The sequence below is a fragment of the Medicago sativa genome, chromosome 3 (assembly GCF_051527215.1).
Source record: "Medicago sativa cultivar Bolivia chromosome 3, Bolivia_mono, whole genome shotgun sequence".
Classification (NCBI taxonomy): Eukaryota; Viridiplantae; Streptophyta; class Magnoliopsida; order Fabales; family Fabaceae; genus Medicago; species Medicago sativa.
In genome coordinates this window covers 24,721,440-24,740,566 of record NC_140751.1, presented here as the reverse complement: position 1 = coordinate 24,740,566, position 19,127 = coordinate 24,721,440, and the positions used below count along the sequence as shown (strand labels likewise).

The 19,127-nt window shown below is 31.9% G+C and overlaps 2 protein-coding genes across 2 annotated transcripts in view; one reads left to right on the top strand and one right to left on the bottom strand.

Annotated features, from left to right (window-relative positions):
* The window catches only part of LOC146936593 (F-box protein SKIP23-like), a 52,725-nt gene that overhangs the window by 28,936 nt on the left and 4,662 nt on the right, over positions 1-19,127 (top strand). Inside the window, exons 3-4 of the mRNA XM_085751338.1 lie at positions 4,248-4,258; positions 6,405-6,422. Coding sequence (XP_085607464.1) covers positions 4,248-4,258; positions 6,405-6,422 — 29 coding nt within the window. The remainder of the gene's footprint in view (positions 1-4,247; positions 4,259-6,404; positions 6,423-19,127) is intronic.
* On the bottom strand, positions 12,115-13,206 carry LOC146936594 (F-box protein SKIP23-like). The gene has a single exon (XM_085751337.1). The coding sequence runs from the start codon at positions 13,204-13,206 to the stop codon at positions 12,115-12,117; it is 1,092 nt and encodes a 363-aa protein (XP_085607463.1).

Sequence of the window (19,127 nt, the reverse complement as noted above, 5' to 3'; positions counted from 1 at the left end):
CAAACCTGAGTTTGAAAAGGCTTTTAGTGCAGTGATCAAGTTCTATTATGTGTTCGATTCGCCTAAAACGGGATTATTTACACCTGGGAAAGATAAACTAGCCAAATATATGGTATGTATGACCACATTTTTACAAATGTGTGACCATTATTTTTTCATAAATTAGAACTTGTCCGTCTTTAGGCGTGATAAACTCGCAGATTGTGTAGGATGTTATTTATGGTGGGAAAGGCTTTTAGTGCAGTGATCAAATGAGATTTTGTGTTCGATTCGCCTAAAATGGGATTATGTATACCCGAGAAAGAAAAACTAGCCAAATATATGGTCTGTATGACCATATTTTTACAAATGTGTGACCACTATTTTTACAAATGCGTGACCACTATTTTTTCATAAATTAGAACTTGTCCGTCTTTAGGCGTGATAAACTCGCAGATTGTGTAGGATGTTATTTATGGCGGGGAAGGCTTTTAGTGCAGTGATCAAATGAGATTTTGTGTTCAATTCGCCTAAAATGGGATTATTTATATCTATGAAAGAAAAACTAGCCAAATATATGGTCTGTATGACCACGTTTTTACAAATGCGTGGATAGTTAAACAATTATATAGATGGATAGTTGAAATGGTATAAATGGATGGATGAGGAAATATAAAAACCAAGGTAGAACAATTATATAGTCTTTACAATAGATGGAGATAGTCATAACAATGTTCTAACATGACTATCCCTATCAATCGATTCAGGTAACGATTCTCCTACAATACGTAAACCTAGAGCCAAACAAAGGTCTAGATGTTTAAAGGCTACAGTCCTAACGCCTACTCTAAATCCTAAGCTACTTGCATCCCACCTATGCAGTAATTCCTTCAATAAGGTACCATTCATTCCTATTTATGTGTTCAATTTGCCTAAAACAAGATTATTTATACCTGGGAAAGATAAACTAGCCAAATATATGGTTTGTATGACCACAATTTTTAAGGTGCATGACCACTATTTTTTCAGAAATTAGAACTTGTCCGTCTTTAGGCGTGATAAACTCGCAAATTGTAAAAGAAGTTATTTATGGTTGGAAAGACTTTTATGTGTTCGATTCGCCTAAAACAAGATTATTTATACATGGAAAGGATAAACTAGCCAAATATATGGTCTGTGTGACCACATTTTTTAAGGTGCGTGACCACTATTTTTTCAAAAATTAGAACTTGCCCGTCTTTAGGCGTGATAAACTCACAGATTGTAAAAGAAGTTATTTATGGTTGGAAAGGCTTTTAGTTCAGTGACCAAATTAGATTATGTGTTCGATTCTCCTAAAAGAAGATTATTTATACCTGGGAAAGATAAACTAGCCAAATATATGGTTTGTGTGACCATATTTTTTAACGTGCGTGACCACTATTTTTTCAGAAATTAGAACTTGTCCGTCTTTAGGCATGATAAACTCGCAGATTGTAAAAGAAGTTATTTATGCTAATACACCATATAGAAGTAACCTCTAGTACACATGTAATGCTAATATACCACAAGACAAGTACTTAAACTAACATCATTGTTTGCAAAGCTACTTCAACCTCTACCTTGCATAAACCAATTCTATAGAAACACCTAACAACATTTCAAATTAATTGTAGCAATGCATATTATCTACAAGAAATTAAATCTTCATGCTCAGGGAAAACATAGGTGTTATTCCATTTGTGATCCATGCTTTGCAAATTTATTTGGCCTTGTAGACAGCTAGATCATCATTAATCACCGAAAAACTCCATCAATCCAACATAGATAACTAGTTACTAAGTATCCCTGCAATGCATATGATCCATGCTTCCCATGCAGTCTCCTTAATTCATGACTCAATTTCTCCCCATGAATAGCTGATTGGAAAGCTGGATAGTAATACACTTGACTAACAGTGTACTTTGCCAGAGTTCCTACACAGACAGGAAAAAAAATATAATTTACTTCAAGTATAAGATCATCAGCACGCAAGACTATATTCTTAGAAGACCACAAATGCTAACAGAATTACATCGGGACACGGGGATACATTGATTGTTTACAGATATAACTACAACAATCAACACGTAACTTGTGAATTCTTTTTGAGCATACAGACCAGTTCATAGTCAAATAGATCCATGAGTTAGAGTATTAGTTTATAATCAAATCATAGTTGAAGCCCATAAACTCATGTCATCAAGTCATCATAAAACATTGCCACAACTGAAGAATCATCAAATATATCAATCAGAAATCTTCCAGATTCTAATCAAGAGTAACAGGTTTAAAAATAGAATGGCATAACGAAATACATAGAAATTGAAGGAAAATAAAATACATAGAAATTGAAGGAAAATAAAACACCTAAGGAGGCTATGTCAGTGTACTTATCACTGAATGCATAGACATTCACTGAGATTTGGTACTTGGAAAACTCAGCAGCCATCTGCTCATAAAATGGATCTTCAGGCAGTCTCAGTCCATGTTCTTTATCTGTCCCAAATCAATACACTAATACACTATAAGTTTTACACACAAAAAGATGGACTTTCACTCTTCCAACCAATTCCACCACTCAATGCCTCTATCCATTACATAAATATCAGAACATCACGCAAGATGAGTTTCTATTATTGTGTAATAAAATTGATATGCAATGGCAAGGCTTGTGCTCTGTCTTGGGTTTGTTCCACACTAATACAACAAAAATATCCAATGAACAAATGGCCAGTTTTTATCAAACATACAAGTATTTCAATCAGCAATTTTTAAAGTCAAACATTTATGCAACAAGCCAAAGCATCTTATTAAAGTCAAGCAGATGATAAATTCTAGATTACTAACATCACACATTTCAATTGCTGGCGGAAATTTCCATAGAAACTCAAAGCATGTACTTTCGGTAGAGACTTGCATGATAGCCATTGATTTCAATATAAAGTTGAATAGATGGATTTTAGTTATCCTGTAATAAACAACAAGCACAAACTACAAAAGCCTAGATAATACACTTATATGAGTCATTTTTATGATTCATTTTTTCACCATGGATTTCTAATTACTTTAAACAATTATTTTGAAAAGCAATTTCAAAATGGGCAAACTAATTTCAAAGAAAATGTCAGTCTTTACCAGGTTTTACAACTAATTTCAAAACAAATTTAAATTTTAGAAACAAAAATTCAACGCAGAACCCTAAACCAAAAATACAAAGCCTTATCACAAATTGTAATGAATAATTTGATATAAACATCACCTTCAACAGGGAGATTCAATTTTCGATTGGATTGTGACGGAGATTTCCAACGATTTCAGTGAGGGAGCAAGGTTGCGATTGAGACTTTAACGCGACGATGAGTGTGTGCCGACGGTTACAGTGACTTGACGGTAGATGAAAGGAGACAGAGCAGTGGGAGGAGATCACGGAAGGAGACATGGCGGTGAGTGGAGATCGTGTGTTGGTTGAGGGAGAGAGAGAGAGAGAGAGAGAGAGAGAGAGAGAGAGAGAGAGAGAGCTGCCCGGTTGAGGGAGAGAGATGGAAGAGTGGGATTGAGATGGAGAGAGAACTGTGAACAGAGAAGAGGAAGAGATTGTGAAAACTACCAAACTATCCCTAGCGTGTGAAATTACCAAACTACCCCTGCCACATCAGCAGTGGTACAAAGGGGTGTATAGAAAAGAGTGGTCTATGAATCTTTTTCCATTTTTATATTAGAAAGCCACACAAAAATCTTCACACAAACACAACACTTCTCTCTCTACAAAATTTTCACAAAATTTTCTCCTCCCTCTCACTAAACCAAACCGACCTTCTCTTCTCCTCACCCTAATCATCCAAAATTCATTCAATCTTCCAATAATCATTAGCAAAGCCATGCCTAAGGGTTCCTAGAGGTGTGTATTGCATCAAACAAGCTTCAAAACTCATTCCTCCCTGTCTTTGTAGCTAGCAGCCCCCTTTCCTTTTATTTTCAATCCTCCAAGTTTGTCTCCAAATCCATTGGAAATCACTTGTAAGCTTGATTATAGGAGATACCCATGAATGAATGAACATAAGGTAAGCATCAAGTCCACTCCCTTCTACATTCCTTGTGGTGTTCTAACCACCTATCACTACCTTCTATGTCACTTTTGTTTAAATTGTTTAATTTTATGCTATAGGGATGCTAATTATGTTGAGGGTGATCATGGGCATGGCTAGTGACTTGGTTGATACATAAGGGGCTAAGGAAGCACACTTAAGGTGAGTTGTTAGTAAGTTTGAAATTTTGGAGAATGGATTGGAATCATAGTTTGGAAATTAACAAAATGATTATGGAAAAGTGATTTAGTAACTTTGATGAATTGTTGTTGAAGAATTTAGAAAGGTAATTGCTGATATAAGTGATTACACTTGAATTCATGATTTTGAGACGAAATTCGTATGGTTTTCGCTGGCTTGTACATACTGTTGTGTAACCCATAATCGATTCATAATTGGATTTTTGGATTCCTCATTCAATTCCCTACAGTTTGGACACAAATTTCGTATGATTCGGAATAGAAACAAATTTGGAAAATGCAATTGAAGTTGGTAAAATCCTGCTGGAATTTTGTTACGGGTTTTGGGACAGAGCTCCACTAAAATGGTAATAACATTCTCTCTGTAACTCCGAATCAGGTGGTTCTTGTTGCTATGGTTAGCTAACGAAATTTCCGTCGTTTTGGCACCAGTTTCATGAATTTTGGTCAAGTATTGAGGTCTAAAGACAACTTTGAAGTAAGGGACCAGATGCAGATTTTGTGCAGAATTTGGGTTCTTTTGCGATAGCTCGCCGAAGCGAGCATGAAGCCTCGCCTAGTGTACAGGTTCCGAAGTGGATATTGAAGTGGACTTCGTGTAAGCCCAAGCTCAGCATAATGTTCGATTTAGAGGTGAGTTCCTTTAGTTAGTAAACCCACCTTTGGGTAGTAAATTATTTCATTAGAAGGCTAATATGTGATTATGAATTATTAGAATATGTTGGCATAATCGTATCAATGCTAGATTCCCATTATTTTGTTCTAAAATTTCTTATGTTATTGTGCAATACTACTTTAGTCCTAAAGTTGGAGGATAGAATTTGAATGGAAGTTTGATATACATATAATTTGGAAAATTGAATTGTCACATGTTTGGTTACTAGTTTACTCTAAATTCTTTTTTATGTTATGAATATGTTTATGATAGTGTTGATGTTGGAGGAAATTGTTTAAACAAGGCCAATGATGAATTTACTTGTGTAAATGATTGAGAAAAATATTGGAATTTAACACTTGCCTTGGTTATTAGAAATGGTTACATTTTCTTAAATAATTTTACAAGAAAGTTTATCACGCATAAATATAGTCATTGTTCGGTTAGAATTTCAAACACTCATTTTCATTCAATTATGTAACCAGAAATGTTTTAAGATACTCCAACATGAATAGTAACATAAATATGTTCAAATTGACATTAATGCATATTTTCTTAGACCAAGTGCAATGGTTGTTTATTCTTTGTTGAAAGACAAATTAAACAAACAAAAGCACTCCAATGGTTGTTTAGGTTGCTTGCGTGGACCAAAACTTGATGAAAGGAATAAACAAGTTTAATCTGACAGCAGAATGCCACGTGGCGCTGCCGGATTCGCCGAAACTGGCGCGTGCAGCACACGCGGGAACAGAAGCGCGTGCGGCTGCAGGAGGAAGAGAGAGAAACAGATTTTCTGGATAGATAGGGACACGTGTCTCTGTTTTATTGGCTGTCCGGATTCTTATCATTTCAATACTTTCACCTCAATTATTTCGTCCAAAATTAATTCAAAAAAAAAATATAAAAATACCAAAATTCATGATTTTTTTTTCTCTATAAATAGAGACTAGGTTCATTTGATTTGGACACAGAAAAAAAAAACCAAGTTTTTCACTATATTAGTCTTATTTGAATAGGAAAGTGGATCTAGTACACCGCAACCACCACCATACTCGACCGAGGTGTTACCAGCTTTTGCAAATCATGTGCGTGCTAGATCCGAGTTGCGTGATTCAAATGTTCATCATCAATTGCAAGCAGATCTAGTAAAGCACATATGGGCAAAGTTTGGAATGTTTAGGAATTGAAGATAATTTGTATCGTACTAATTACGTTATTTGTGTGTTGTGTGCTTAGTTTATTGTTTAGCATTTTAAGTTATTTGTGTGCCGCGTGCTTAGTTTCTTGTATTGCATTTCAAATTAAGAAAATAAAAAAATATTTAAATAAATTTTGTTTAATTATAATCGTTAAGTGTATATTATTTTAATTTAATTATAATTGATATTTTTATTTTTATGTAATTAAAAATATAAAAATATAAAATTGAATAATAAAATTAAATAAGAATATGAATTAAAAAAGTGGTGGGGTAGAGTGTTGGTGGGGTAGATTGTTTAATGTTGTTTAACCATTGGAGAGGGTTATTTGTGAATGTTTGTTTAATGTTTAGGTGGAAGAGAGAGAAAATGATGTGGAGTGTTGGGAAGTGAAAAAGTGGATGTTTAAACAAAAAATGTTGTTTAACCATTGTAGATGGTCTTACTATGTGACAAAGAATATTTAGCAATCCTCCAACTTAGGTGTCATTACATAATTATTGCACATTGACATAAGAGATGTATTTAGAACGAGCATGTCATGTAAGCAATTCATGGGTAGATTTCCAATCAATGGAAGTAAAGAATCCTAGTTATGGAAGTTCGACTTAATTAGTCGAATTTAGTTTATCAGGATATGAGAAAATCTTATTATCTTTTAGGAATGGCATATGACAACGATATGCCTAGAACCTGAATAGGTTAGTATCATAATTAATTTTAGAATAAAGATGGAATTACAACGGCTTTATTATCAGTTTCAGAATGTTGTTATTATAAGAAATTAATTAAGTTAAGTTATTCCTCTCTAACCCCCCGTTAGTAGTGGAGTTGAAGGTTATTTCAGTTATCAGAAAATATGTTTAGACCGTGGCTTTTGCTATCCTCGCCAGTTAGGATACAAAAGGTTCCCGCCAGTTGGAACGGGCACTATCCATGAGGATGACCCCACGATAATCAGAGGAGTCCGGTATCCCCGTCAGTTGGAATTATTACCGATTAGCAGTGGAATAAATTCCGGGGTTACTCCACCTGGGTTTATTCCGTAAAATCAATTCAGATAATATTGTTTGTTCAACGCTAACATTCTAGCATAATATGACATACATTATGAATATGATTATGATTAAGATTATGATTTTAGTATTAGTATCAGTATTTCAAACAGCGATCCTAGTTATCCCCCCGATCGCTCAAACCCAAAATGGGTTGAGTTTAGAGACAGATGGCGATCCTAGGTTCCCTGAGATTGCCTACAGCCTAGGATAGGTGGAACTCACTGAGACATCCCGTCTCACCCCAATCCCTTTAAATTTTATTTCAGATCAGCAGGTTGTACGTGGCAAGGAGACAATACAGGAGGCTGAAAGATATATTTTCACATGCTCGTGTCGTACTAGTTCAGATTATTTATTACGGTTCCAGACATGTATTCAGATAGCAAATGTACAATCCTGCAGTGATGTATATATTTATTCAGTTGAAAATTTTTATTATTGTAATTTTAATGTATCCAGTACTAAATTTAACGCACATTCTAAATATTTTAGATAAGTTTAGTATGGGCGTTACAACAATCGTGTTAAATATTTTCGTAGAAACTGACCTCCAGTCAAAGAATATCTACGACTTATGTTACACTATATTGGTTGTCTATACCAATTTGACTTCATATCATTCAAGACATTTACCAATAAAAATGATCTTTCAAAACATTTAATGATAATTATGAGCATATTTTTTTTGAACAAACAATTATGAGCATATTTTATAATAATCCCATCTAATAATTTAAAATTATATGTATTTGAGTTTAGTCTCTGTTTATGAGAATTTTTTCATTTTTTTCTTTTGTCTAACTTTTTTCTACTTCTCTTCTCCCTTTTTCTTTTGTCTAACTTTTTTCTACTTCTCTTCTCCCTAAAGAAGTTTTTGTTTTATTTGTCTAACTTCAAAAATTGCTCTTTACCACCCAGAAACTACCAAAATATCCACTTCCAATGATAATTAAGTGTTGTTAGTCAAATGAACCAATGACGGTTAACTGGTGTTGTGTTCTAGTTTGCACCTGAATATCGACAACACCTCTCATCATAGTTCTCCAAAACACAAACCAACCTCTTTCCATTTCATTAACATGTCATTTGCTTGCGACAATAGAAAACAATATATACATGTAAAACGATAGAAGGTAATTTCTAGTTTTATTTAACACAATTAAGTAAGCCTAACACACCATTCTCCCTAAGTATGTTGTATTATTATGATGTAGAATTTTATTTAATTCTTGGTAGTTTTTGAAAATGTTGACATTTAAGTGTCTTATATAGCGTAAGGATTTAGTAGTCGCATTGACAAAACTCAAAAGAATGGAGACAACATATTGTTTTTTTATTTTTTTTAAGGGCACACGTGGCATCTTGCCTATTTTTTTAAAAATAAAAAATGAAAAAAGTAATATAAATGAAGTTATATCAATTTAAAAATAAAAATAATTTAAAAATTCTGAAAATTAATTTTTGAAAGTAAAAAAATAGTAAAAAAACAATATATTTTCGAAAAAAACCGAATTTTCTAAAAAAAATTAAAATTCTGGAATTTTTTTTTAAAATAAAAAAATTAGAAAAACAAATTTGAAATTAAAAAAAAGTTCAAGAAAATAAAAAAATTGTAAAAGTAAGAAAAAAAATCAGGAATCTTTTTTACCACAAAATGTATTTTCTAAAATTTTTATTTTTTGTATAAAAATGAAAATCAAACTTTTTAATTTCGAAAGAAAATTTGAACTTTTTTGAATTATATTTTCTAATTATTTTCGAAAATTTCGTAATACATTAAGTTCCAAAATAATTTTTTTCTAATATTTTAATTTCGAAAAAGATTTTATTAAAATTCTGGAATTAAATTTTCAAAAAAAATATGATTTTTTTTGAAAAAAGACTCTGAATTTGTTTCTGATTTTTTAAATTTTTTTAAAAAAATTAGATTTTTTTTTCTGATTTTTTCAATTTTGAAAATAATAATCTGAATTTTTTTATATTTTTAAAATTAATTTTTAGTTTTTTTATTTTTGAATTAATATAAATAAAAAAAATTAAAACAAAATTAATTATACAATCAGCGCGCCACATCATCCAAAAATGATGACTCAGCGTGTCACATCATCATGTTTGCACAGTCAGATGGCCTCAGGGTCTAAAACGAAAGAATCTTTAAATTACAAGGTTGGAATCTAAACTTCTTTTTTTACAGAGGGTAAACCGGAACTCGCCTAAATTACAGGGGGTAAAGACATATTAACCCTACTATATTTGTCCAAGAAGTTTTCCACTCAATGAAATTTTCTAGACCGGATCAGATAAGAGCGGCTATATCGTTATTGTCAAAGCATACGACAAAAAGGAATGATTTTCGTAAAGGTTTTTTATCTAGGTAAAAGTAAATTTGTTGTAGTTATTGCATCAAGTATCTATACATACAATTTTTTTGTCGTCCATACTTGTATACATCTACGGATTTAGTGACGAAGTTGAATTCGTCAAACAAATCATTTGGTTTTACCTACGTAACTTTGATTTTAGATAGAGCGAAGTTAGAATTTTCAACTTTTTTTAACCTACAACTATTTTACGTGACTATAAAATTTATGCCAAACTTTATTTTTTTAGGTAGTTGAACACTGAAACCGGGGGAGATAAGCAGAAGTTGGAAATGATGGCAAACACTGAAACCATGAAGTGACAAAGAACTTCCCATGGAATAGCAGTTAAAAGAAAAGATTCACAAAACATGAAAGGCTAGGAGATAAAGGGGAAATTCTAATATGCTGAAAAATGACTATTATTTAATACATTAAAATAAAATATAATCTAAATATGATAAACAGAATTTGAAACATTATTAAAAATTGTATAAAATGTGTAAGTTCCAAAAGGTCTATACGGACTTAACTAATAGCGCTGACATCATTCATGTGTATAACAGGACCATCCAAATCTTCCCGATTGACCATACAAGAAAACAAAAACAGAAAAGTTCTTTAATGTCTATGGGCACAATCGTCTGCATTATTTTTACAAGAAATGCAATATTAAGAAATAATAAAGACAGAGATTTTTCAAACTATAAGAAAGGTAGAAACATGCACTCCCACTATACATAACCTATGCTGTCATTAGTAATTCAAACTATACTGAAATTGAAGTCTTCACTTATCAATATTAACTAGTGTAGTTCTACTAAATTCAAATGAATGAACTGTGTCCAAAAACCTATATTCCCTTTTTCTATTAGGATTTAGGAGTGTCATTCTTCTTAATTTAGAACCTTACTGTTTATCTTAATTGCAAATGTAAAGCTATATATTTGCATGATCTTAGATTTCTAATGAAAGGGTTAAAAATTAAGTTGATATGCAGAAGAAATACGAACAGTTTCAAGACATCAATTCTTATTTTCTTGAAAATTTAAAACAATGGACAGTAAAAGTAAGAGTTGCACTCTCAGATGAGATAAGCTTACAAGCAGCAATGGTTGAAAAATCCTAAAACTCTGCCACCTTTCTTGTAAAATATTTTTAGACTCGACTAGGCATATCAGCAAACAGGAAATGAAAAAGATAAAGCCAATGCAAACACCAACAACAACACCAAACTGTGCATAAAAAACTGCAGCACAGATGCACCTGACAGACTGCAAAGCAGATCTGAAACCTAAGAAAAAACCAATTGAAACATGCCGAAAGATCCCCTCAAACAGGAGAACACACGCACAACAGCGGAGACGGACTGCTGATGCTCTAACCAGCCCCTGAAACAACTCCCAACAAGCTGAAATCACAGCATTCTCAGTTTGCAAAGCTGTCTATACTCTATACAGCTTAGCTAGCTTACTCTTGTTAGACCAAAAGACACATATAGCAGATTATAACTGATAAGGATATCTCTAATGGATCATAAGTTCATAACAAATCTATGTCTATAAGCTTTAATACTTCTAAAATAATGCACTTCTAACTCGATCATCAAATTTTGAATAACAACGTACACAAAGATACTAGCAGAGTACATAAAGATCTGTTTTCAATCTTTTTTATATAAATCAAACATTGCTTCTAATTAAGCATCTTCTGAGTTGTGAACACCCCTTAGCTAGTCAAAAGTCAATCACTCTTAGCCTGTTGTAAACCAACCCCTTGCAGGAAATATGCTTCATTCAAATCTGCAAGCACCCTGCACCAAAAACAAGACCTCTATATCATTTAAAGAAATGTGTTTTCATTTTTTTCATTTTAAAAACAAAAGTACAAAACAAATCAGCTTGAAATTTACAAATACAATTAAACAAGAATTTTGGTGTTTTAAATATTAAACAGACAACACCTATCAATCAAGAAGACATGAGTCTAGCTCAATAATGATGCATAAAGTCTGCAAAGTCAAAGAACCATAACTCATATTTCTCTTTTCAGGTCTTAGAAAGTTTGCTCCCTCAACAATTAAATGCTAAATCAAGATCATAATATGAGATACAAGTGTAACTGATCAACTAAGTTTTGACTTTATAGACCATAATATGATAATAATGCATTTGGTCAAAACATCAAATCAAAATAGCATAACTAACCTTGAATAAACACAACTTGCTTAAAGATAAGAATTGAAAAATCCACCAGAAGTCCAGAACGCTCATCTTCTCATTCAATACGTAATTAGGGGTTAGCTGCTAAACACAGTCTGCAAATGTTACAAAAAAGTAAAATGATCAAGATCATCAACAAAATGCATGAAACATATTTAGATTTCTGAAAAGTTAAAAGTGCAGATACTTATTTACAAAGAACATATTTGCTACAAAAGCGATATTTGATGCAACCACATTTCAATATTTCTCTTTCTAACAATATATACTAAGCACACAACAAAGCAATATGACGATCACATTAGAAAGTTGTCAATGCAAGATAACATACTCAGTTAATGGCTGTGGCTTTTGACGATCCACTCCGGAGGCGGCCAGAACAAGTTGTAATATTCAGGATAATCAGACAAAGGCCAAAGCTGACCATGTTGACCCATGAAAAAAATAGTCATTATATGCTCCATATCTGTATGATCGTAGAAGAAGACATCATCAATAAAGATTATACAATTCCTTTCGGAAGCACACAAATCCGAGGCTGAAGCAGAAAAGGAATATTCTAACCCTATGAACAAAACCCTATCTCCTAAATTCTTGATCTTCACCCACTTCCTCTCCTTCTCATCAAGTCTGAAAACATCAACTGTTAAACCATGATCACTAATGTCCACTAACAGCAGATCGTCCTCGCTCTCCACTAAGAATCTCATGTTCCCATGATCAACCAAAGGTTCAGCTACTAACTCAACATTTTGGTTCTCTTCAGGTCCAATTGTAATTGTCTTGCCAGTTCCATCAACAGCCGCGTAAATCTTCTGTTTAAACACGCAGATGTAATCAACATAATCTGAGAAGTCTTCTGGGAACAAGAAAAGTTTTTCATCGATGCAACGGAGAAGTAACATAAAGGGAGGAGAATATTTCTTCTTGGTAAGAGCGAGAGGTTTCTTCCCATTGCAAGTGAGAACAACGACAGCTTCAGGTAGTATGAAATCAGATGAAGAGGGTTTCGAATCTTCTTCGACAAGGAACTGACATCCCAAATGGAAGACGGAGAGTTTGTTGAAATCGAGCACGTGGAATGGGAAATCAAAAGAGAGAAGTTCAAATTGGGATAGTTTGGGTACTCCATTTGAGGTTTGTGCTGGTTTGATGAGGAAGAAACTACGTTTGGAGAGGTGCCAGAAGGAAATAGGAATGCCTTCATTGTTGTTGTTGTTGGATTCAATGTCGAGTGGGAATTTGAGGATTGGGACTTCAAATGGCAAAATGTCAAGATGATGGTTTGGGATGGATGAAGAACGCCAATTGGAACAAACTGATCGAAAGCGAATGAGATCAATTTCAGTGTCGATTCGTTGCGATATCAAATGGATAAGTTCCCTTGGGAGTTCTTTCCAGTCTGCTTTCATATTCAATGCCGCCATATGGATGCTGATTCTGATTTTCTTCTTCTTGTTCTTGGTTTCTTTTTTTAGTAACGATAAAATAAAAATAGAACCCTATGAAATGAGAGCTGAAGAAGACGATGGATGGAGCAGGAATGGATAACTTGTATTCATAAGAAAGGTTGCAATAAGTTCAAGTTAGGATATGATTAATCTTTGGTTGTTTTGTATTTTTTATCTTTTGACCAAGTTCTTTGAAATTACACAATGTGACCTAACCGCTTATTTTTACGTTCCTACTAGTATCGACACCCGTGCCAAGCACGGGTCAGAATTTCGTCATACTTAATATATTGGGAGAAAATGTAATATCATTCTCATTTGTGTAGTTGTTGTATGCTCAATAGGTTTATCAATGCCAGTGTTAACTTCCTCATAAAGTTCAATGATGGTATCATAGTCTGGTTTAATCTCGGATGCATAAAGTAGGCTTGGCAATGGGGTGAGATTGAGACAGGTTTTACCTTCCCCCGTCCCCATCCACGACTCCCATATACTTACATGTTACCCTACTCATACCCAACAGGAATGAGAAATTGAATCGCATCTCGTTCCCCAACGGGTTCGGGTATCCACGCCCCATCCCCATCCTCGTAACGAATCATTTTTTATAAAAAAAAGAAGTTTTTTATATCCCCGAAGGCAATGTTGTAATGCATTTTCAACAACATGCTCACTTTAACATTTCCTTGACTGAATAATTTGTTTGCTCCCTTAAATTTCAATGGAAATTATTATAAGATGACAAATCTAAATGAGTAATAAAGTAGTTTTCTATATTCAAGATGGGTTTGGGTATGCATTTGGGGTGGGTACATATATCCCTGTTATCCATCCCGTACTCGTGTTGTGAAATTTGAGAAAACCCAAACCTTGTCAAAGTAGTGAAAACCTGTTGAATTGGGGTTGGTTCGGGAGGGTAATAGCGGGTACGCGTTTTGCTGTCATGCGTAATAGAAACATAGAAATGATATGACCCATATACGTAAAGTTTTAAGGTTTAGGGTGAACATGTGGTGTCAGAATCAATTGTGTTGGTTCTCTTAGTCTGATGTGATAATCAAATTCAATGTAGGATCCCCCGAAAGTCACAATATTATGACGAACTTATTTTTTATTTTTTGGATGTCATTAATTTAATTTTTCATCTTTAAATTTAGTTTTTGGATGTCATTCTCTTTCGTATGAATTTGTTCATTCAACCTCTATTATTTTAAATTCATTCTTTTTTTTTGTGGCAAGTGATAATGGAAATTTGCAGATGTGTTATGCTAAGTTGACAAAATATATGTTTATTACGCATTTTAAATTATGTGTTTTTTAATTGAGTCTATTTTTTGGTAAAATAATTACACAAAAATCTCAAACTTTTTCAACAAACTCATAAAATTACCAGCAACTCATATTATTATTTCCTATACTCACAAACACACAAACAAACAAACAAACAAACAAACAATACTTATTTTTTCCCCTTATCTTCTTTCATGTTCAAATTCCTTTTTATATATGTTTTTTCTTCTAATATTGTTTCTTTCTTCTTATGAAAGAAACGAACAAAAATCTCCCTCCGTTAAACACCCCCAACCAACCTTTCTGAACATGGTGTGCCTCCGTTTCGACTATATCACGTAATTACGGACGTGGAAAGTTACACAGTTGATTAACAAATGTTAATGTATCAAGTGTAAATTAAAGTTATATATTAGATGTAAGAGTAAAATTTGAACAACATATATGCGGGATGACCCATACAACTAATGTCTTATGGTTTAGAGTGAAGACGTGATATCAATCTCAGTTATGTTGTTTCTCATAATCTAATACGGTGATCAACGTCAATGTATGATCCCTAGAAAGTTCCAAAATTATGATGGACTATTTTATTAGTTTTTAGATGTAATTTATTTCATTCTTTATCTTAAATTTTAGTTATTAGATGTCATTCGCTTTCATGCTATTATTTCAAGTTCCTTAACTTTGGTCGTTAGTGGAACCTGACGATGGAAAAATATAGATGTGTTAAGTTGAGTTGAAAATATATATGATGTGATGTTTTTTTAATTAAGTATAATTTTTGGTAAAATAATTAGCTCAAAATCCTCAAATCCTTCAACAAAAAAAAAACCCGTAAAATTATTATCATCTCGTTTTATTCTATATACACTCATGGTTAACATTCCTTATTTTACCTAATCCCCTTGGAAGTCCAAATATAATGGTGATCTGTTTTTTATTTTCTGTTTTTGGATATCATTTTCCTAATTGTTTTATTTTTAATTTTAGTTTTTATATGTCATTCACTTTGATACTATTGTTTTATTTAGCCTCCATTTTTTTAAATTCCTTCAATTTTGATCCTTGGTGGGATCTAATTGTGACAAAATATAGATGGTTATGCCGATCTAACAAACTATTTGCTTATTAGACATGTTAAGTGAATATGTGATATCAATCTCATTTGAATTGATACTCTTAGCCTAATATAATGACCCAACCCAATGTATCATTCACCCCTCTCTCGAATTCATAATGTTATGATGATAATTAGTGGTTGGGTCCCATTTTTTAATCATGTAATATAGTTTTTGGATGTCATTCTTTTTCATGCTATTTTTTTTTACACGATGCTATTTTCTTTATTAAACGTATTTTATTTCAAATTCCAACACATTTGGTCTTTGGTTGAATGTGACAGTGAGAAAATTCATGTGTTATGATTAGTTGACAAAATACATGGTTATTAGACATTTTAAAATGAAGTGGCATTTTTCATTTAGTTTAATTTTTTTTTTTGTAAAATAATAAAAAAAATCGCCAAGTTCTTATGCTCTCTCTCGGGCTTTTAGGGAGGAGAGAGCTTTGGGGAGTTTAGTTTTCTTCATAATACAAAATTCCATAATTTTGGGAAACTAAATCGTGTTGGAGGAGGAGTTTCGAGGGTTTAAGCAAATTTTTGAAATCTAGTCCCATCAAAGTCCTCCTCTCATTTCTTTTCCAATCTCCCAAACAGAGCTTTAAACAAACATAAAAATTTCAGCAGCTCACTTTATTCTCTATACTCTCACGGACAAACCACACACTTTTTTTTCTTATCATTTATATCATGTTAAAATTTAATTTTCATATTTCCCTCATTGTCTCTATGTCATACTTTATCTGACTATGTCTCTGTATCACTTACGCATAGAGTCTAACACTTAAGGGATATATGACAATGTGTTACGTGTGAGTTAAAGTTTTAAAATTAGTGCAAAAGTAGGTGTTGAACAACATATAAGTGAGAGCAATTTTCTAGTTATTGAAATAAAAATTAATTATTATGAATTATTTCGTAGTTATTATAAATTATTTCCTAGTTATTATATGTTTGACCGAGCAATCCCAATAAGCAAAAACAATTAAACCAATAGCTTTTTTCAATAAAAATATCAAGATGAGAAATTATTCGGGTATAAAGAATAGGTCATTTATCATGATTAATTTGAAATAAAAATTCATTTTCTAGTTCATCGCAATTTCTCAACTCTAAGGGGTCTAGTAGTAAAAAGATAGACTTTGGATTTAGAGATTATGGGTTTTGATCTCTCTTTTATCTCTAAGGTCTTTCCTACCTTGTACAAAATCAAAATTCTCTCAACTTTAGAGATTATAGGTATAGGTAAATGTTTTTGTGATCTCACTTTTATCTCTAAGGTCTTTCCTACCTTGTACAAAATCAAAATTCTCTCAACTTAAATTTTTTTTTACTAAAGAAATTCATTGAGATTTTTATTTTTTTAATAAACGCATTAAATGTTATACTTCAAGAATCATTATAGTTCAATGATCATTAATGAGTTATCCCATATACATTTTTATTCATAAAATTAATCACAGAATGTATTAAATAGTTTTTTTGTATTAAAAAACATTTATTGTAAAAAAAAGCATTTATGTGAATTATGCTGTTAAAAGATATGACATACTTTTTTTTTTCAAGACAACCTATGTAGATATTTATTAAAATTGGAATTCGAAAAATCATTGGGTTATTGCTCAAATTTGATTTTGAGAATCATTCAACCCTACTTAAAAAATGTTGTTGTTATTACTATTTATATAATTATATAATTTTTCCCATGTTCTTGAATAAACTTTTTTTTTAATTTTAAAAATGCCAAAATTGAGACTTTCATTTTGAATAAAAACTTGAGGCTTTTCAATGACTACTTTCAGAATTTACATTTCAAATAAACCCATTTTTTATGATAAAATTTTTTATGTGAGTTAGGTTCCGGAAACTCATCAAAGGCATGACAGACCTCATGTGTCAATGAGTGCTTACCGAGTTATATAGATCATACACCAAAGAGGTTCCCACGGGAATTGAATCCCAACCTTGTGGTCAATTCATTACCATTTTATTCAACCTTCATAAGCAATGTTATTATTAATAGCAAAAAGAGTGAATCAAAGACATGTTACCACACTTATGAATTGAAAAGGCTAGCACATACTAATACTATTACTATCATTCAATGCTCCGTTGTCGTTATTACTATTTCTATAAATATTTGATTTTCTCATGTTCTTGAATAATTTATAAAAATGTTTGTGATTTATTTAAACAATTTTACTAAAAAAAATTACACTATGAGAGAACGTCTTTCATTCGTTCAGTTAATGATATTCAGATCTCTCTCAGTTCATTATAGTTTGGTGATTGGGTTAATTGTTGTTCATGCATATTTCTAAAACATGTGACATTTATTTAGCATTTATATGATTTATACACAAAATTATTTTAATAGAACTCTCCATTTCTTGTAAGAAATAGAATGGTGGGGATTTTAACCCACAAAGAATATGCTAAGGACTAATTTTTGTTAAAAAAATAAATAAAAATATGCTAAGGACTAATTTAATTGTAATTTGTAAGTGATTATACAGCGAACCATATTGACAGTATAGCAAGTTGATATACAGAACAAAATTGTTAAAATATAGAGACTTAGTTGATAGTAAATTATCAAACACAGAGACCAATTTGATAGTTTAACATAGAGAGAAACTTTTTGAAAGACTCATAATTTCAATGACCTTTTTGAATTTTAATTTTTATAGTGAGGAGATATCATTGATAAGTCATATTTTTTTGTTCATGTAGTTCTTTTATTTTTTTTATAGGAATTGAGATTGTTCATGGAAATTTTTTGCAAGTCATTTCTTTATTATAAAGATTAGTGATTATGTTAGTTTTTCGAAATTGAACCTAAGACCTCCTTCACGTCGCTTAGTGGTTATGTTATGTTACCATATAACATAGTTATTTTGGGACCCGTAAGTGTAGAAAAAATTACGTCATGTAGAAGAATAACATGAGAATTACATATGCATAGACAGAAACGTTTAACAATATAATTTGCATTTCATATATATATATATATATATATATATATATATATATATATATATATATATATATATATATATATATATATATATATATGATTTTGAAAATCTAATACTACAACAAACGTAAAATATATCAAAATCAAATATCCAACATGAGAATATTAATTCTGAACACCAATGAACGAAGGACATAAACACGTGATTTGATGTTTTTTCCTTTCTCAACAAAGCTATAGTGAAATCATATAGGTTATGAAAGAGGAAATATATACAAACTCTAAATAAGTAAGTTTCATCTAGTCTAGTAATATACGCACTTAGAAAAACAAATACATGATAAATGAGTTTCTTCGGAACCATGTCTAGTACCGAGAAGGGGTGCCAGTCATGTTTTGTAAGATCGCACAACTATACTTCATGACTCTTTGGTTGATCTCAGACATGTTATTCAATTTTTGTGCCATGCCAATTTTTCAAAGTTAGATTATATGAAAGGAATCAGT